Source organism: Salvelinus alpinus, chromosome 1 (assembly GCF_045679555.1).
Source record: "Salvelinus alpinus chromosome 1, SLU_Salpinus.1, whole genome shotgun sequence".
Taxonomy (NCBI): domain Eukaryota; kingdom Metazoa; phylum Chordata; class Actinopteri; order Salmoniformes; family Salmonidae; genus Salvelinus; species Salvelinus alpinus.
Window position 1 is genome coordinate 72,186,978 of NC_092086.1, and position 21,580 is coordinate 72,208,557.

The window sequence follows — 21,580 nt, forward strand, 5'->3', positions numbered from 1 at the left end:
GGAGTCCAAACAGGTAACAGTACAGGCAGGGGAAAGCTAATCACGTAGTCCGGGAGATCAGGCAAGAGGTTGATGACAGGAAATCAGATAGGCAAAAGTACAGGCAGGGAATAGGCAAAAAGGCGTCGTAAGTGAGGATGGCCAAAAACTATGATACACGGGAGGGCTAATACGGAAAAATGATCAGCTCCGACTAGACCATGTAACAAAAACAAACAATACCTTACAATGATGGAGTGCAAGGAACTGAACTAAATAGTGTGTGTAAATGACCTACAGATGTGTGAACAGGTGATCAGAATTACAGTGATTGGGATCTGTAGAGTGAGCTGCGTTCAGGAGATCTATGTGTTTGTGAGCTGGAAAGTGGGCTGGAATGTTATCTACATGTTTGAGAGTGTGAGTTGGAAGCAGAAGTTACACCATGAAATATGCAATAACGTTATGTTGGATTATATGGAAATGATATCCACAATTGTGAGTCCATTTCCTATGGCACTATCGTAATAAATTATGTTGCATGAACACACAATTTTTTTTTAAACTGTATTTTGACAGGAAAAGCCCAACAACAGCCCAAGAAACGGCATCGCTACACTCCCGAAAACAGCTACAGGCTGCTAACGAGGAGGTGATGGCTGGGAAGGAGCCTGAAGGAGGTGGCTCATGCCTCCTGTCAGTACCTGTTTACAGGGAAGCCAATGGTCCAGAAACATTCCACATAGTTAATAACTATTGCAGTATGGTGACATGCTGTAAAAGATCACCGAACGGAGTGTGCACTTTGGTCTTTTAGGGAGTCCCGTTCATTTTCTTCACCTTTAAACAATCAAGAGCAGAAAGAGAGGCACGCAGGAATGTCACCTTTCAAATGTCATTTGCAAACAAGTTTAATAGATGGCACACGTGAGTTATTTAGGATATGCGTTATTGCCATGCATTATTGCACACATGAGATTTCACAATGATTGAACACATAGCACTCGTGAACAGGTTGGCACAGCAAATACAGTTGAAGTCGGAAGTTTGTCAGCAAGGTGAGTCCCAAAATGTATTGTATGCTGCTGCATAAATTACAGTTGAAGTCAGAAGTTTACATACATTTAGGTTGGAGTCATTAAAACTCGTTTTTTTCAACCACTCCACAAATTTCTTGTTAACAAGCTATAGTATTGGCAAGTCAGTTAGGACATCTACTTTGTGCATGACACAAGTAATTTTCCAATAATTTTTTACAGACAGATTATTTCACTTATAATTCACTGTATCACAATTCCAGTGGGTCAGAAGTTTACATACACTAAATTGACTGTGCCTTTAAACAGCTTGGGAAATTCCAGAAAATTATGTCATGGCTTTAGAAGCTTCTGATAGGCTAATTGACATCATTTGAGTCAATTGGAGGTGTACCTGTGGATGTATTTCAAAGCCTACCTTCAAACTCAGTGCCTCTTTGCTTGACAACAGTGGGAAAATCAAAAGAAATCAGCCCAAAAATTGTAGACCTCCACAAGTCTGGTTCAGCCTTGGGAGCAATTTCCAAACGCCTGAAGGTACCATCTTCATCTGCACAAACAATAGTACACAAGTATAAACACCATGGGACCATGCAGCCGTCATACCGCTCAGGAAGGAGACGCGTTCTGTCTCTGAGAGATGAACGTACTTTGGTGCAAAAAGTGCAAATCAATCCCAGAACAACAGCAAAGGACCTTGTGAAGATGCAGGAGGAAACAGGTACAAAGTATCTATATCCACAGTAAAACGAGTCCTATATCGACACAACCTGAAAGGCCGCTCAGCAAGGAAGAAGCCACTGCTCCACAACTGCCATAAAAAGCCAGACTACGGTTTGCAACTGCACAAGGAGACAAAGATTGTACTTTTTGGAGAAATGTCCTCATCTGATGAAACAAAAATAGAACTGTTTGGCCATAATGACCATCGTTATGTTTGGAGGAAAAAAGGGGATGCTTGCAAGCCAAGGAACACCATCCCAACCGTGAAGCACGGGGGTGGCAGCATCATGTTGTGGGAATGCTTTGCTGCAGGAGGGACTGGTGCACTTCAAAAGAATAGATGGCATCATGAGGCAAGAAAATGATGTGGATATATTGAAGCAACATCTCAAGACATCAGTCAGGAAATTAACGCTTGGTCGCAAATAGGTCTTCCAAATGGACAATGACCCCAAGCATACTTCCAAAGTTGTGGCATAATGTCTTAAGGACAACAAAGTCAAGGTATTGGAGTGGCCATCACAAAGCCCTAACCTCAATCCTATAGAAAATGTGTGGGCAGAACTGAAAAAGCGTGTGCGAGCAAGGAGGCCTACAAACCTGACTCAGTTACACCAGCTCTGTCAGGAGGAATGGGCCAAAATTCACCCAACATATTGTGGGAAGCTTGTGGAAGGCTACCCGAAACGTTTGACCCAAGTTAAACAATTTAAAGGCAATGCTACCAAATACTAATTGATTGTATTTCTGACCCACTGGGAATGTGATAATAGAAATAAAAGCTGAAATAAATAATTCTCTCTACTATTATTCTGACATTTCACATTCTTAAAATAAAGTGGTGATCCTAGCTGACCTAAGACAGGGAATCTTTACTAGGATTAAATGTCAGGAATTGTGAAAAACTGAGTTTGAATGTATTTGGGTAAGGTGTATATAAACTTCCAACTTCAACTGTATACTTCAAAATATGTGAACACAGCAAACGTGAGAGCAAAAAAACGAAAGCTCTTTGTCAGCAGGTGACGGGTTTGCTTGTGTAAATGCAGATCAGAGGTTGGCACGGTGGTATTCTTTTTATGATTCTGCACATCAGTCTTATGCAATGAATTATTGATTGATTCAGTGTGTTATTGATGACCACTGCTGTTAGCACCATACTCATGAAAAATGTGTTTAATATTAGCCATAATAGTATTAATACTAAAGCTCATTTAAACAAAAATCATAAATAATTTACATTATTTAGCAGACACTCTTATCCAGAAAAACGTACTTATTGGTCTCCCGTGGGAATACAAACCCACAACCCTGGCATTGAAAGCACCATGCTCTACCAATTGAGCCACACAGGACCATAGTAATCAAGGTTTCTTACAAGTGTATATGGTTACGCTTGTTTTTATTCTGTGAGAAACACGCTACCCCTGGTGGAAAGAGGCTGTATGGCACACAATGAGTTGCATAATGCATGCTTTACGTTACTTCGTGACACGTCACGATGTAACGTACAGCATCAGAGGGGTCCATTTTTTTCATATTTTCTCAATACTATTGGTTTATTTCCATGTCAATCAACGCTTGAATAGAAACATAGCTAACACCCCGGATTTTGATGCTAACACAGTCGCTACAGTCCCATTAGGTTTCATTGCAGCCTCGTTTGAATGCTGCGGTTACGCATAATGTGTACGCAATACCGTTAGGTAGCAGTAGCCAACTAAAAATATCAAAAGTTTTAGACTTTATTCTTAAAATACTTTATTCTCAAAATTGTATTTCGATTTTATTATGGAAATATTGCAACTAATCACCAAATTTTATTTGGACATTATTCTCAAAATTTCAACTCTCTAAAGTATTTCGAGTTTAAGTACTATCCGTGCAACAACAAAAAAATCCAAGCACCACCATCTATCGCCGTTTATTCTTTATCTTCACTTGGCCCTAATACTCTTCCGTAATACAGTGAATATGTGCAAAATAACCTGTAAAAAACATTTAACCATCTCTATTAATTATGTTTTATTGATGTATATTTCACTATCTGCATAGCATAATAACACAGTTGGTGCAAGTTATATATTTTTTTAATGCAAGGCAAACTAATTGACTCATAAGACTGGTCTTACACATCCTCAATATGATGTCTTAAGAGAGACTAGCCTCAGGGTTACACTTCATATCACCTTACTGTATCTTATAGTGCATCTGTCTAACCTCCATTTGAAATCATAGACACAGATATCACAGCCTTGTGCCCTGGTGTAGCTCTCTGTGTCTTGGCACTAAAACTGAGTCGCTTTGAGTCACATCTCAGGCCAACTTTCAGATAAACAGGAAGTTAGAGTGGCAGTAGCCAAGAGGAGTCTTACAGTATGTTGCTGACTCGCTGTCTCTGCACTGCTGGCAGGCACACTCAGGCTTTAATCTGTGAATCCTTATGCAGTCATCCATCCAACTGGCATCACAAGCAGCCCACTACTGTGTTTTGCCTCATGGCTTTCACACTTTTCCATCACAGTTATCTCGTACCAGCCCATGAAAATGGACAGGTTAGGGATGGAACACTCAGATAACAGTGAACCAGCAAGATGTCCTATTTTGTCAACCCAGGTCAATGACTTCTCCTTATGTTTTGACAAGCTAGGTTGTGGTCTATTTCACACAGCATGTTTTCCTTGGTGTGAAAGCTGTTTTGTACATGGTGTGTCATGCTGTGCAGGTTTAGGGAAAGGGGAATACCTAGTTAGTTGTACAACTGAATGCATTCAACTGAAATGTGTCTTCCGTATTTAACCCAACCCCTCTGAATCAGAGAGGTGTGGGGGGCTACCTTAATTGACATTCACATCATTGACACCAGGGGAACTGCCTTGCTCAGGGGTAGAAGGACAGATTTTTACCTTGTCAGCTCGTGGATTTGATCTTGCGGCTACTAGTCTAACGCTCTAACCACTAGGCTACCTTCCATCCCCATAAGTAAACAAAATGAGTTAGGAAGAGAGGACTCGATGTTCTTTGGGAGTGTTTTTGTTATCTCTATGTAGATTCACGGGTGATGAATGTGTCTGTCTGCCACGTTAAGCTGGAGCTTCTCTTCTCAGAGGCAGTGAGGATGTTACAGTGACACTACTCGTATTTCACGTACAAATGTGCACCATATGTGGATGAGAAGGAGTGGAAGTTGAGATATTTAACCTGTTTTGACTCACATTGACATTGACATCACTATCATTATTATTTATTAATAATAATTATTAATAAATAATTATATTGTAATGAAACAGCAGGGAGCAGGTCTCGAACCCTCGACCTTCTAGCCCGAGGTCCGGCGCGCTATCGACTGTGCCGCAAAAGCACGCTCGTGCGGCAGAGTCGATTTCCGCGCTTATAAACCCAGGGTCGTTACACTATATATAATAAATATTATATTATAATATTTATAATTATTTATACTTATTATAATAAATAAAGTTTATTATTTATTATAAACATGTATTAATCGATCAATTCAATTGATCAATTAATCGATCAACCCTGTCACGCCCTGACCTGAGATATCTCTGTTTTCTTTCTATTTTGGTTAGGTCAGGGTGTGACTAGGGTGGGTACGTTATTTTTGTATTGTCTAGGGTTTTTGTATGTCAAGGGTTGTTGTAGGTCTAGGTGATTTATATGTCTATGGTGGCCTGATATGGTTCCCAATCAGAGGCAGCTGTTTATCGTTGTCTCTGATTGGGGATCATATTTAGGTAGCCATTTTCCCTTTTGTGTTCGTGGGTTCTTGTCTATGTGTAGTTGCCTGTCAGCACTCATTTGTATAGCTTCACGGTTCGTTTTGTTATTTTGTTAGTTTTGTTCAGTGTTCATTCTTAGATTCAAGAAGAATGTATGCATACCACGCTGCGCCTTGGTCTCCTCCTTTTGACGGCCGTGACAAACCCTCAACATTCATTGTGCAGTTTTTATCCTCAAACATCAGCAGTAAATTCTTAAAACACGTCATGACAAGACAACCTACAGCACAACTGATTTGTATGAATTTGATGAATACAACATTATAATTCACTGGAAACCGCTCTGTGCTGACAATGCCATGCTATCCATAAGGGCAGTGTGCTGTAAGTAAGTTATGCTCTTTTCGCTTTCCATAAAGGCAATTACTGTAGGTTCTTCTCTAGCCCACTCACAAAAGGCCTCTGTGTCCCGGGATCAGTCTGGAGAAGATGTGACTCAAAACAAGATGGCAGTAGTCATGAGTCAGATGTTGGGAAGTGAACAAAGCACTATTCTCCACCAACTAATTTCAGTGACAGACATTGTCCATCTCTACTACATTCACACACAACATTTTTTTTAATGATTGTGGATAACACTATGAATTCCCTCTACCTCATTATAATGTATTATAACGCTATGAGAATGGTGTGAGGGCAATATAAGGCATTAAGGCATTATACAGCCTTGTCATAATGCTCTATGGATATAGATATAGATGTTAATGAGCAATTATTAGTGCCTATTTCATGGATTATAATGCATTATGCGTAGCTCATAAGATTTTATAAATGTGCTTATAATCCATTATAAAGACAGTATTAATAGGAAGTTTTACCAAGTTGTGAAATGGAGTGTATTTTTTCCAGTAAATACGCCTTGTGGAGCAATAACATCTCAGTCTTTGTTATTTGCATTTGTGCTGTCATCATACCATTTAGAAAACAATATCTTCTCACAGCCAGAAGTGGAATCAATATGACTCTGTGAAAGAACAGGAGAGTCCTTTGGGGGATTGAAAAGAGAGTGAAAGCTATACCAGGTTTTGCTATCAGATGAATTTAGACAGAATTTCATTGTTCTGCTCCTTGCAGTGCTTTGAGTAAGAGATACACACTGGCATGGATGATATCATTGTTTGGCCTCTAGGATGATGACATAATGTGTGTGTTCATCATGTTTATAAAAAAATAACCTTTATATTTCTTGTTTATGTGGAAAGAGATATGATATCGAATCGATCGTTGAGAATCTGTATTTATATTGGTTTATTTGTTTATTTTGGTTTAGTGAAGATCAAGGAAAGTTTATTTCACTCATTGGCGATTGGCCTGTTTGTTAGGTTATTGTTTGGGCGAATTACTTTTAATCAGTTGTTGATTACAGATTACGTGGCAACGAAAGTAATAAGTAACATAATACATTGGATTACTCTATTATTACTCTTAAATGAGTATTAAAAACATTCTGATTACATTTACTTCCATTTCTATCACTGGGATTCTTTTAATTAAAAACGTGCCCCTAATATTCAATAGAAAAACAAAGAAACAGAATATCAAGTAATCTAAAACTCTTTTAATCTAAAACTCTTCACATTTCTTGTTGCTGCTGGATTATTTTCCTGCTGTAGCAAACTGCCTCAAATTAAGATCCTACATCTGTATGTGCTAACAGTGGGTTTACATTAAATACACAGATTTTTTTTTTTTTTACATTTTAAAGATGGGATATATTGATGCACACTTTTTTCCATTGTTACAGACAGAGGTAGTATCAGTTCTACCTGTGCTTTTTCCATGGTTATAGTGGATGTGCTTTTAGCCAACTCGGGCTACGTAAGTACCTTTGCTTATATGTGAATTTGAGTTCGGAGCACGCCAGATGCATGTTGGATATGGTTGGGTTTTCTCGTGAGTTTGGCCTCCTTTGACACTAGCAAATCACATGCCAATCATCACGTGGGGCGTTCCAAAAGTATATTGTTGGTGCTGCTTGGCAACAGACAGCGCATCTAAGTATGAAGCGTGTGCACAGTTCATTTATCTCATCAGCTGGTCATTTTTTTCTCACGACAGGTCAATTCGCTGCAGCATAGGTCGAGTATAGCCTAGTGCATGCCATGATGATGCTTGTAAAGTTGTATGTCAATTTACAGTATACCATGTCTGATTATCTTAGATTTTATATTATTATTATTTTGGGTGGTTTGGGAGAGGACACAATATTGTTGTTGTCATGGCATTCCAAAACACTGAAAATGGATCTCTGTTTGCATCGGTCCACTGTGTGTAGACGATTTAACTTTAGATGGAGTACGTTTCTTTATCATCAGTCTGTCTGATCGCACTAGCGTAACCGGCTGGGACCTTTTCAGACATAGAATGTAGGCCATATCAGCTTTTTCAGTCATGCACGATTACACATCAGCTCCGTCGCTCCGTTGTCAACTCCGAGTTGTCAACTCCGATGTCTCCCCATGCAACACCAAGATACCTTTCTGATTTCACCCTTATGTGTCTACGTCCTTTAGTGTCACTATGGGATACATGCATAACATCCCAATCCCACCTTCTAAAAAGGCAACACTCCATTGTCACTGAAAGTAGCCCAATGGTTATTGTTACCTTTTTTGGTACACAGTATATACTGTAGCGGTGAAGGCGCCGTGCAGGATTTCGCCACACTACATACCTCATTTTTAAACCTGTAAGAACATCTTTGCACAGTTGGAAAAGGATGTCACAAACGACATATCTTTTTTTCAAGTATACACATTTTGGGGGCATCTGAAATAACAAAAATACCACATGCCCAGAAACAAACGAGCAAAAAGAAACAGAAAGACAACCTCATGTCTACCTCAGTTGAAGTTTTTCTATATTTTATCTTACTATGCAAGGTATTTTGGACATGATAATTACCAAGATGTTGCAGTTGTTCATCATGCTCCTTTGTATTTTCAGGTGGGGGGCACTAAGACAGGAGTGGTGCGCTACGTGGGGGAGACTGACTTTGCCAAGGGTGAGTGGTGCGGCGTGGAGTTGGACGAGCCCCTGGGGAAGAATGACGGTGCAGTGGCTGGAACCAGGTATCTCTCTCTCTCTGTGTGTGTGTGTCTTTCTCTCTCCCCCTCTCTTACTTGATCTAACTCCCTCTTTATTTCAATGTTTCTGTCTCTCACTGTCTCTTTCTCACTCTCCTACACACACGCTCGCATGCACGCACACAAAGCAATATTAAACTGAATTATTTCCACAATGGTGGAAACATAAATCGCTGTGCAAACAGAATATGACTTTACTCTCCAGAATATGACTTCACTCTTCTACCTACAAAATGAATCCCTAAATCCAAAAATAAAAATTGAGATGGAAAGTAGCTGTGCTAACATATACTAGCGGCAAGGCAACATGCTCTAGTTTCCTCGACTTACATATTTGATTTTTGAAATATGCCTTAGAAAGCTTTATTTCAATCCACTTATCTAAAAGCATGTTTTCCGCCTCTCAAAGTGATTGATTTCTATTAAAATACCTTTTGATGTGAAGGAATGCTCGACAGCAACTAGTCATGACTTGCATCACATTTTACAGTACTATATTATTAATGACATAATACATACTAGAACATTGATATGACTTTTCCAACATGCCACTCAAATGAATGTAATGTAATGTTTCCCAATAGTCTTGAAAGGCCAGTCTTAATTCCTCATTGCCACCTTTCTCTCATAACCTCTTATTTGAAAGGACTTGATTCCACTTGACATGATGGAACCGAGTAGTGGGCACCAATATCGATAATTCAATATTATATCGATATCATTTTCATATCGATCTGAGCAAGGCATATCGTGATACCGGTTCATCCTTCCGGTTTACCTCACCCTTCATAAAAGAGAGGGAAAAAGGTAAACATGACTGTAACTGCATGCACAAAACCCTCTTAACTTAGCATAATGACTTACTTAGTTACATAGGCTAATCAAATGTTATCTGTCACATTCGCCGAATACAACAGGTATAGATAGACCTTACCATGAAATGCTTACTTACAAGCCCTTAACCAACAATGCAGTTCAAGAAAGAGTTAACAAAATATTTACTAAATAAACGAAAGTAAAAAATAAAATAGAAAGTAACAATAAAATAACAATAACGAGGCTATATACAGGGGTACTTGTTGTTAAATGGGTACAGAGTCAATGTGCGGGGATACAGGTTAGTCGAGGTAATTTGTACATGTAGTTAGGGGTAAAGTGACTATGCAGAGATAATAAACAGCGAGTAGTAGCAGTGTAAAAACAAAGGGTGGGGGGATCAATGTAAATAGTCCGGGTGGCCATTTGATTAATTGTTCAGCAGTCTTATGGCTTGGGGGTAGAAGCTGTTAAGGAGCCTTTTGGACCTAGACTTGGCGCTCCGGTACCGCTTGCCGTGCGGTAGCAGAGAGAACAGTCTATGACTTGGGTGACTGGAGTCTTTGACAGTACATTGAGACAACAGGAAATTCACCATGTATTTACGTCGCCGAGACATAGCATGGGAATCTTTGTTTAAGAGGGCCTCGGTCGAAAATACTAAATGCGCTATGAAACTCTCTCCAGTCGCTCCTTTGCAGACATTGGGATGTATAGGCATGATGTCCGATGTCAATTACTCATTAATTATTCCTTCCTTCGATGTATTAACTATGGCACACTTCCTTGCAAGGTAGAAGCAAAACATTTATAAAAAGAGCAAATTTTACTCAAACATTTTTAAAGGGTATTAGTCATAAGACTTTTTAAATAATAATAAATAGTTTGGTGGGTGCTTATATTTGTCTTATTTCACACATGTATTTATTGGAAATTAGCTTTTTTGCATATCCCAACTCCCCCTGAGACACCTTCGGAGAGTCGCCATTATCAACAGCGACCCTGGAGCAATTAGGGTTAAGTGCCTTTGTCAAGGGCACATTGACCATTTTTTTTTAACCTTGTCAACACTTGGATTCAAACTAACGACCTTTCGGCTACTGGCCCAACACTAACCGCTCGGCTACCCGCCGCCCTGTGTTTTAGCATGTACAAAGTAACAAAAACAAAACAGATAACTTAGCATACATTTAAAAAACCAACCTAAAACAATGAAATTGACTGAATACTCACATTTTAAAAAATGGGCAAGACAAAAGATTTAAGTGCCTTTGAACGGGGTATGGTAGTAGGTGCCAGGCGTACCGATTTGTGTCAAGAACTGCAATGCTGCTAGGTTTTTCACATTCAACAGTTTCCCATGTGTTTCAAGAATGGTCCACCACCCAAAGGACCTCCTGGCAACTTGACACAACTGTGGGAAGCATTGGAGTCAACATTTATTTAATTTAACTAGGCAAGTCAGTTAAGAACAAATTCTTATTTACAATGACGGCCTATGAACAGTGGGTTTAACTGCCTTGTTCAGGGGCAGAACGACAGATTTTTACCTTGTCAGCTTGGGATTGATCTAGCAACCTATCAGTTACTGGCCCAACACTCTAACCACTAAGCTACCTGCTGCCCCAGCATCCCCATGGAGTTCATGCCCCGACGAATTGAGGCTGTTCGGAGGACAAAGGGGGGTTCCAACTCAATATTAGGAAGCTGTACTTAATGTTTTGTACACTCAGTGAAAAGCCTGAGCGTCCTTCACTCGTCTCATTCATTAGTAGGGGTGAATGGTTTCAGGATTTTTGGAGTCGACTCCGACTCCTGTGGTTGGAGTTAAAAGAGTCAACTCTTGCTCGACTCCCAAAACACGCTAAAACAAGCTGCGCACACACCACCTCATTATTGCAGAGTCCTACTAGGAAGACAAATTCTGCGTTCTAGGGAGGACTGGCATGAACATGATACTGCCCATTTGCTTATCAACTTATAAAAGGCCTATGTTGTTTGTATATAGAAGGTGATGTGTAGGAACTAGAATATTTCAGTGATACTTCTGCTGTGCGCAGCCTTGACAGATCCCATGGGATGATGCGGTGCACTCTACGCCGATAAACCTATTATTTGCTGTGTTATGAAATTATTATCCAAGCATTTGTATTTATTCCAAAGGACGATTTGCACAGGATAATTTTTTCTAAACGTCCCCCTGTAATTATTATAATTTTTTATTTATTAAATTGACTCTTATAACAGAAGCCTGTGGTGGAAGTTTTTATTCTAGGCGAGAAGATATTTCAACTTCATGTCTAGATGATGACAGGCTACACTGATAACTCATGCTTGGCTGACAGATGTATCGGTGTCTCCATAATATTTCAATTGAGGATGTGTGATCATAATCATTATTTTAGTGATCCATGGTAGATGTCCCTCAAAGTAAAAATATCCCCCATTATGATGATTTGAGCTGCAACATTTTTGGGGTCTGAAACGTACCTTTCTGGTCATTTAAAAAAATAAATTGCTGAGGTGTAGTCACTTCTGAGGACACAAGCTCAAATACATATATTCAGAAAATATGAAAAATCAAATATGATTTTTTTCTTATTCAAAAAAGTGGGGCAATAGGGCATGAAATGATTGAAATGCTTTCTAAATATGGTAACAACAGTTTATTGGCGCAAGAAACTCTGAGGGCCCGGAATAGGCTACCCACTGGTCACAGATGTCATTTCAACATCTAGTTTTGATTTTTCATTTGGTTGAAAAATCACCATGTCATTGGATTTAGGTTCAAAATTACAGGTGAGAAAAGACAATTCCCTTGCGTTGATGACTTTTTGCAAATCCAATCCCTTTTCCAGGTTGATTCAATGTCATCATGTAGATTTTATTTGTTGAAATGACGTGGAAACAACGTTGATTCAACCAGTGTTTGCACAGTGGATAGTTGTTACAATGTTGCAAGTTCGCTATAGCAACAGCTTCGGGCCGGACACAGTTGATTGATTTGGTATAATGTTGCAATTCACGAGCGACACTTCAAGTCAAACAGATAGACGGGGAGGCAGACAGGCGGAGTAGAGAGATGAATGCATTTTTACTTAGTTGACAATGGAAGTTATAGGACTACTGCTGCATTGGCCTATAGGCTATCTCTGAGTTCCATGCGCTCATTTCTTTCGCCGCCAATGGCTCACGGTGTATCAATGTGTCCATATGGCAGAAGCTGGTGCTCTTGCATTAGTTGAATTCTTACTTTCAGATTTGTATCATTTTAATTGAAATTTGTATTATTAGAGATAAATGAGAAATGAAAATGTTATTATTGAAATTAAACTGCAGATCGGTAGAAATAGTATAATAAATTGTAAACTTCCCCAAACTTGAAACTCACTCGCCGCCTATGTCAGCTACCCAAGTTTATCAGGCATTGTGTTATCTTGGAAAAGGCTGACCGTATTTTCTTCTTAGCCATGATCAGCTCAAAAATTGACAAAAAGCCTACAAACTTGAACTCGCCAATTATCATGGCAATTTAACCCACTAAGTGGAACTCGCGTACAGCAGTCGTGTGTAGTCTAATTTCATTCCATAGGCTATTTTCCATTTTATCTGTACGGTTTTTAGGATATGGTGTTTTTGATAAGATGTTAATTCATATTCACGTCGAAGCGCATTTGTATTTGATATGGGCCACCATTTGGGCTATTTGATTGGAAACACACATGATGTAAAAAGTGTCTGTTTCATGACATTGTCATACATTTGGTTGCCCTGTAGGCTACAAAAAAGGCCAAAGAGGCTATATACTTTTTCAACGTATAGGCTACATGATTTATGTTAGATGACTTTGACAAAGCGGAGCAGTGCGTCTCTCCAACTGCACAATGGAGAGGCGCGGTGGGCATGGACAAGATACATACACTATATATACAAAAGTATGTGGACACCCCTTCAAATTAGTGGATTTGGCTATTTCAGCCTCAGCCGTTGCTGACAGGTGTATAAAATTGAGCACACCACCATGCAATCTCCATTCACAAACATTTTTTTAAATGTACTCTATGCCACGGGCCCTATCTGATGTGTGGAAACATTTCACTGCAGCTAATGTAGGAGGAAAAGCTGTGTACATTTGCAAATACTGTGCCAAATCATATGCGAAGAATGCAACAAAGATGCAGAACCATCTGGCCAAGTGCATAATTTTCCCTCAGCGCTCACAACAAGCAACCTCTGACAAAAGTCCCTTTACTTCTATTCGAGGTGAAAATGATGAATCAGACACCTTATTGATAGCAACAGCTCGTGGTCCTCCTGGAATCAGAAGTTGTTTTGCCTCAATGGAGGAACGTAGTCAGAGAAATGCTGATGAATGTCTTGCTCGAGCTGTGTATGCAACTGGTTCACCTCTGATGCTCACAGGCAATGTGTATTGGAAGAGATATCTGAATGTTCTTTGCCCAGCATACACCCCTCCGACCAGACATGCTTTATCTACTCATTTGCTGGATGCAGAGTTCAACAAAGTTCAAGTGAAGGTCAAGCAAATCATAGAGAAAGCAGACTGTATTGCAATCATCTCTGATGGGTGGTCGAATGTTCGTGGGCAAAGAATAATTAACTACATAATCTCCACCCCTCAACCAGTATTCTACAAGAGTACAGACACAAGCCTCACCAAGCAAAGTGAGAAGAATAAGAGCACCACATTGAAGCTGCCCAGGAACACCCTTGGGGTGGTGTTGTCATCATGTTTGACAGTCTCCTAGAGGGGAAGGATTCTCTCCAAGAAATGGCCATATCACAGTCTGCCGATATAGACAGCCTTATCAAGAGGATCCTCCTGGATGATGTATTTTGGGAGACAGTGGTAAGCAGCTTGAAACTTCTGAAACCTATAGCAGAAGCCATTGCACGGATTGAGGGAGACAATGCCATCCTGTCTGATGTTCAGACTCTGCTTGCAGATGTAAGAGAAGAAATCCATACTCCCCTGCCCACTTCACTGTTGCTCCAAGCGGAGGAAACTGCAGTTCTGAAATACATCAAAAAGCGTGAAGACTTCTGCCTGAAGCCCATACACGCCGCAGCGTCCATGTTGGACCCCAAGTATGCTGGCAAGAGCATCCTGTCTGGTGCAGAGATCAACAAGGCCTATGGTGTCATCACTACTGTGTCTCGCCACCTTGGCCTTGAGGAGGGCAATGTTCTTGGCAGTCTGGCGACGTACAGTTCCAAGCAAGGGCTTTGGGATGGAGATGGAATATGGCAGTCGTGCCAACATGTCTCATCAAATCAAATTTATTTATATAGCCTTACATCAGCTGATATATCAAAGTGCTGTACAGAAACTCAGCCTAAAAACCCAAACAGCAAGCAATGCAGGTGTAGAAGCACGGTGGCTAGGAAAAACTCCCTAGAAAGGCCAAAACCTAGGAAAAAACCTAGAGAGGAACCAGGCTATGAGGGGTGGCCAGTCCTCTTCTGGCTGTGCCGGGTGGAGATTATAACAGAACATGGCCAAGATGTTCAAATGTTCATAAATGACCAGCATGGTCAAATAATAATATTCACAGTAGTTGTCGAGGGTGCAACAAGTCAGCACCTCAGGAGTAAATGTCAGTTGGCTTTTCATAGACGATCATTGAGAGTATCTCTACCGCTCCTGCTGTCTCTAGAGAGTTGAAACCAGCAGGTCTGGAACAGGTAGCACGTCCGGTGAACAGGTCAGGGTTCCATAGCCGCAGGCAGAACAGTTGAAACTGAAACAGCAGCACAGCCAGGTGGACTGGGGACAGCAAGGAGTCATCATGCCAAGTAGTCTTGAGGCATGAGAGAGAGGTAGCATCATGACAGGTAGTCCTAGGGCTCAGGTCCTCCGAGAGAGAGAAAGAAAGAGATAAAGAGAGAATCAGAGAGAGCATACTTAAATTCACACAGGACACCGGATAAGACAGGAGAAATACTCCAGATATAACAGACTGACCCTAGCCCCCCGACACATAAACTACTGCAGCATAAATACTGCAGGCTGAGACAGGAGGGGTCAGGAGACACTGTGGCCCCATCCGATGATACCCCCGGACATGGCCAAACAGGCAGGATATAACCCCACCCACTTTGCCAAAGCACAGCCCCCACACCACTAGAAAGATATCTTTAACCACCAACTTACCATCCTGAGGCAAGGCCGAGTATAGCCCACAAAGATCTCCGCCACGGCACAACCCAAGGGGGGTGTGCCAACCCAGACAGGAAGACCACGTAAGTGACTCAACCCACTCAAGTGACGCACCCCTCCTAGGGACGGCATGGAAGAGCACCAGTAAGCCAGAGGGGAACCGGCCAGGCAGAGACAGCAAGGGCGGTTCGTTGCTCCAGAATAACAGGCTTCTAGCGAGGGCAATTTTGGGGCTTCACCATGTTTCATCGAAATGTACAGGTGTGTGTCATCCGTATAGCAGTGAAAGTTAACATTATGTTTTCGAATTACATCCCCAAGAGGTAAAATATATAGTGAAAACAATAGTGGTCCTAAAACGGAACCTTGAGGAACACCGACATTTACAGTTGATTTGTCAGAGGACAAACCATTCACAGAGACAAACTGATATCTTTCCGACAGATAAGATCTAAACCAGTCCAGAACTTGTCCGTGTAGACCAATTTGGGTTTCCAATCTCTCCAAAAGAATGTAGTGATCGATGGTATCAAAAGCAGCACTAAGGTCTAGGAGCACGAGGACAGATGCAGAGGCTCGGTCTGATGCCATTACAAGGTAATTTACCAACTTCACATGTGCAGTCTCAGTGCTATGATGGGGTCTAAAACCAGACTGAAGCATTTCGTATACATTGTTTGTCTTCAGGAAGGCAGTGAGTTGCTGCGCAACAGCTTTTTCAAATTTTTTTGAGAGGACTGGAAGATTCGATATAGGCCGATAGTTTTTTATATTTTCTGGGTCAAGGTTTGGCTTTTTCAAGAGAGGCTTTATTACTGCCACTTTTAGTGAGTTTGGTACACATCCGGTGGATAGAGAGCCGTTTATTATGTTCAACATAGGAGGGCCAAGCACAGGAAGCAGCTCTTTCAGTAGTTTAGTTGGAATAGGGTCCAGTATGCAGCTTGAAGGTTTAGAGGCCATGATTATTTTCATCATTGTGTCAAGAGATATAGTACTAAAACACTTGAGTGTCTCCCTTGATCCTAGGTCCTGGCAGAGTTGTGCAGACTCAGGACAATTGAGCTTTGGAGGAATACGCAGATTTAAAGAGGAGTCCATAATTTGCTTTCTAATGATCATGATCTTTTCCTCAAAGTGAAAGCCATCCTCTCTTGGGGAATGCTGCTTTTTAGTTAGCTTTGCAACAGTATCAAAAATAAATTTTGGATTTCGGATCTTATTTTCCTCAATTAAGTTGGAAATTTAGGATGATCGAGCAGCAGTGAGGGCTCTTTGATACTGCATGGTACTGTCTTTCCAAGCTAGTCGGAAGACTTCCAGTTTTGTGTGGTGCCATTTCCGTTTCAATTTTCTGGAAGCTTGCTTCAGAGCTCGGGTATTTTCTGTATACCAGGGAGCTAGTTTCTTATGACAAATGTTTTTAGTTTTTAGGGGTGCAACTACATCTAAGGTATTGCGCAAGGTTAAATTGAGTTCCTCAGTTAGGTGGTTAACTGATTTTTGATCCTCTGAAGTCCATGGGTAGGCAGAGGGAGTCTGGAAGGGCATCAAGGAATCTTTGGGTTGTCTGAGAATTTATAGCACGACTTTTGATGCTCCTTGGTTGGGGTCTGAGCAGATTATTTGTTGTGATTGCAAACGTAATAAAATGGTGGTCCGATAGTCCAGGATTATGAGGAAAAACATTAAGATCCACAACATTTATTCCATGGGACAAAACTAGGTCCAGAGTATGACTGTGGCAGTGAGTAGGTCCAGAGACATGTTGGACAAAACCCACTGAGTCGATGATGGCTCCGAAAGCCTTTTGGAGTGGGTCTGTGGTCTTTTCCATGTGAATATTAAAGTCACCAAAAATTGGAATATTATCTGCTATGACTACAAGGTCCGATAGGAATTCAGGGAACTCAATGAGGAACGCTGTATATGGCCCAGGAGGCCTGTAAACAGTAGCTATAAAAAGTGATTGAGTAGGCTGCATGGATTTCATGACTAGAAGCTCAAAAGACGAAAACGTCTGGGTTTTTTGTAAATTGAAATTTGCTATCGTAAATGTTAGCAACACCTCTGCCTTTGCGGGATGCACGGGGGATATGGTCACTAGTGTAACCAGGAGGTGAGGCCTCATTTAACACAGTAAATTCATCAGGCTGAAGCCATGTTTCAGTCAGGCCAATCACATCAAGATTATGATCAGTGATTAGTTAATTGACTATAACTGCCTTTGAAGTGAGGGATCTAACATCATGTAGCCCTATTTTGAGATTTGAGGTATCACGATCTCTTTCAATAATGGCGGGAATGGAGGAGGTCTTTATTCTAGTGAGATTGCTAAGGTGAACACCGCCATGTTTAGTTTTGCCCAACCTAGGTCGAGGCACAGACACGGTCTCAATGGGGATAGCTGAGCTGACTACACTGACTGTGCTAGTGTCAGAATCCACTAAGCTGGCAGGCTGGCTAACAGCCTGCTGCCTGGCCTGCACCCTATTTCATTGTGGAGCTAGGAGAGTTAGAGCCCTGTCTATCTTCGTAGATAAGATGAGAGCACCCCTCCAACTAGGATGGAGTCCGTCACTCCTCAACAGGCCAGGCTTGGTCCCAGAAAGAGGGCCAATTATCTACAAATTCTATCTTTTGGGAGGGGCAGAAAACAGTTTTCAACCAGCGATTGAGTTGTGAGACTGCTGTAGAGCTCATCACTCCCCCTAACTGGGAGGGGGCCAGAGACAATTACTCGATGCCGACACATCTTTCTAGCTGACTTACACGCTGAAGCTATGTTGCGCTTGGTGACCTCTGACTGTTTCATCCTAACATCGTTGGTGCCGACGTGGATAACAATATCTCTATACTCTCTACACTCGCCAGTTTTAGCTTTAGCCAGCACCATCTTCAGATTAGCCTTAACATCGGTAGCCCTGCCCCCTGGTAAATAGTGTATGATCGCTGGATGATACGTTTTAAGTCTAATACTGCGGGTAATGTAGTCGCCAATGACTAGGGTTTTCTATTTGTTAGAGCTAATGGTGGGAAGCTTCGGCATCTCAGACCCCGTAACGGGAGGAGTAGAGACCAGAGAAGGCTTGGCCTCTGACTCCGACTCGCTGCTTAATGGGGAGAACTGGTTGAAAGTTTCTGTCAGCTGAATGAGCGACACCGGTTGAGCATTCCTACAATATTTCCCCCAGAAGCCATGAGAAAGTTGTCCGGCTGCGGGGACCGTGCGAGGGGATTTATACTAACGTTACTATCTGTATTTACTGGTGGCACAGACGCTGTTTCATCCTTTCCTACACTGAAATTACCCTTGCCTAACGATTGCGTCTGAAGCTGGGCTTGTAGCACAGCTATCCTCGCCGTAAGTCGATCGTTCTCCTGTATATTATGAGGACAGCGACTGCAATTAGAAGGCATCATGTTAATGTTACTACTTAGCTTCGGCTGTTGGAAGTCCTGACGAACCATGTCCAGATAAAGTGTCCGGAGTGAAAAAGTTGAATGAAAAAAAGTTGAGTGAGGGAAAAACAAAAAATATAAACGGTAATTATAAAGTAAAAAACGTAAAGTTGTCAGGTAGCAAAGTAAGGTTGGCAACAAAACGCACAGCAGCACGTAAACAAGTCTGCCACGAGCCACCTGGTGGAAGGGACTTTGTGGATCTGAGGCTCTTTCCCCTGTTGCCTCCATCATCCTCCAAATCCCACGAACATCAGCGGCCTCAGAGCGCAACTGAAAAATTGGTGGCCATCTGGGAAAATTTGAGGCTTTCTGAGCCTGACAACGAGCCATCCTCAACAAGGTTGGAAAGTGACAGTGAAGATGCGGCCTCAGAGTCTGATGTTCAAGAGGTGGATATTGAGGAGGTCCAGGGAGAAGACATGGAAGCCTGAGAGGAAGAAAACCAAACCTTTAGTTTCTAGACTATCATTTTACAGATGAATGTTGAAAACGTTTTTGGGAGATGAGATGGATCATTGGGGATCATTCAATATTCTCTTTCTTTTGTTGTTCAGTGAAATCATCCCATGTGAAGAGTCAACTCATTTAATTAAAGTTCAATTCGTAACTAAATCGTTTTTTAAATTTATATTGGAAGGATTTAATCATTTGCAATTATGTCTACTTATGATAAGGTAAATGGTTTATGTTTCTGTCTCCATATGATATGGTAAATATATCCTGGGCAGCAGGTAGCCTAGTGGTTAGAGCGTTGGACTAGTAACCGCGAGGTTGCAAGATCGAGTCCCTGAGCTGACAAGGTAAAAATCTGTCGTTCTTCCCCTGAACAAGGCAATTAACCCACTGTTCCTAGGTCGTCGTTGAAAATAATAATTTGTTCTTAACTGACTTGCCTAGTTAAATAAAGGTAAAAAAAATATATCCAATGCTAAAAATAATTAAATGGTATTCATTTGCATATAATTCCCATATATTCCTGTTAATTCCCACGGAAAGTTTCCACCTCTGAATATTCCCCAAAATGTGCAACCCTAGCCACACAAGCTCACAAAAACAGGACCGTTGAGTGCTGAAGCGCATAGTGGGTGAAAATCGCCTGTCCTCGGTTGCAACATTCACTACCGAATTCCAAACTGCCTCTGGAAGCAACGGAAGCCTAGCTTGTAGGCCTATGGTCCTAAATGAAAGGGAAACAGATTGCCATTTGTAGCCCAATAGACCAATGAAATCAGTCAAAACGAGCTCAATAACTCAATGCATGCACACAGTCCTATTGAATATGAATTCATCTATATTGTGAGTAGGCCTATGCCATCTTGATGTACCCAGTTTATCAAGAGATTCACCATTCAAATAAATTCTTACCATTATGTTGTTATGTAGTTAGATTGTTAAAAACAAAATTGTATTGATACATGGCTGTCTGGGAATATTTCTCATCAAAAAGTTAACAATTCATTATATTTATTATTGGCATTAAATGTCGGCCTCCTTGACCCCACAAATCATCATTAGCCCTTAAAAACCCATTTCGATCATTCTCTACCTCTGACCCAGGTACTTCCAGTGTCCGCCCAGGTTTGGACTGTTCGCACCCATCCACAAGGTGATCCGTATCGGTTTCCCCTCCACCAGCCCGGCCAAGGCCAAGAAGAGCAAGCGCATGGCCATGGGGGTGTCATCCTTGGCCCACAGCCCCAGCAGCTCGTCCATCAGCTCTGTTAGCTCTGTGGCTTCCTCGGTGGGCGGGCGGCCCAGTCGCACTGGCCTGGTGAGAGATACACATGCATGCATAGACATAAACAAACCAATGTATTTTCATGACTATAACTGCCAGTCTAATGGGGTGGTATCATTCATGTAAAGTGCCTTCAGAAAGTAATCATACCCCTTGACTTTATTGCATTACAGCCTGAATTCAAAAAGGATTACATATATATTTTTATCTCACCCATCTACACATAATACCCACAATGATAAAAAAGTGAAAACATGTCTTTAGAACTTATTGCAAATGTTTTGAAAATGAAATACAGAAATATCTCATTTACATAAGTATTCACACCCTTGAGTCAATACTTTGTAGAAGCACCTTTGGCAGTGATTACATCTGTGAGTCTTTCTGGGTAAGTCTCTAAGAGCTTTCCATGCCTGGATTGTGCAACATTTGCCCATTTTTTCTTTTTTTTTCTTCAAGCTGTGTCTAATATCCAACATTTTGACAGACAAGCTGTCTTCATCAGGGTATAATGAAGACAGCTTGTCTGTCGAAACGTTGGATATTAGGTTATTCAATTATTGCATCTGAGCTCCTAGAGTGTGCGGCTCTCCTTTTCTTTTTCAATCATTGCTATACAACCATTTTCAGGTCTTGCCATAGATTTTCAAGTAGATTTAAGTCAAAACTAACTCAGCCACTCCAGAACATTCACTCTCTTCTTGGTAAGCAACTCCAGTGTATATTTGGCCTTGTGTTTTAGGTTATTGTCCTGC

At 41.2% G+C, this 21,580-nt stretch overlaps 1 protein-coding gene across 7 annotated transcripts in view; it reads left to right on the forward strand.

Annotated features, from left to right (window-relative positions):
• Positions 1 to 21,580, forward strand: part of LOC139584752 (CAP-Gly domain-containing linker protein 2-like) — a 75,330-nt gene that overhangs the window by 25,956 nt on the left and 27,794 nt on the right. For all 7 annotated transcript variants that reach the window (XM_071416982.1, XM_071416957.1, XM_071416964.1 and 4 more), the window contains exons 4-5: positions 8,486 to 8,610; positions 20,645 to 20,858. In XM_071416982.1, the coding sequence (XP_071273083.1) occupies positions 8,486 to 8,610; positions 20,645 to 20,858 (339 nt within the window). The remainder of the gene's footprint in view (positions 1 to 8,485; positions 8,611 to 20,644; positions 20,859 to 21,580) is intronic.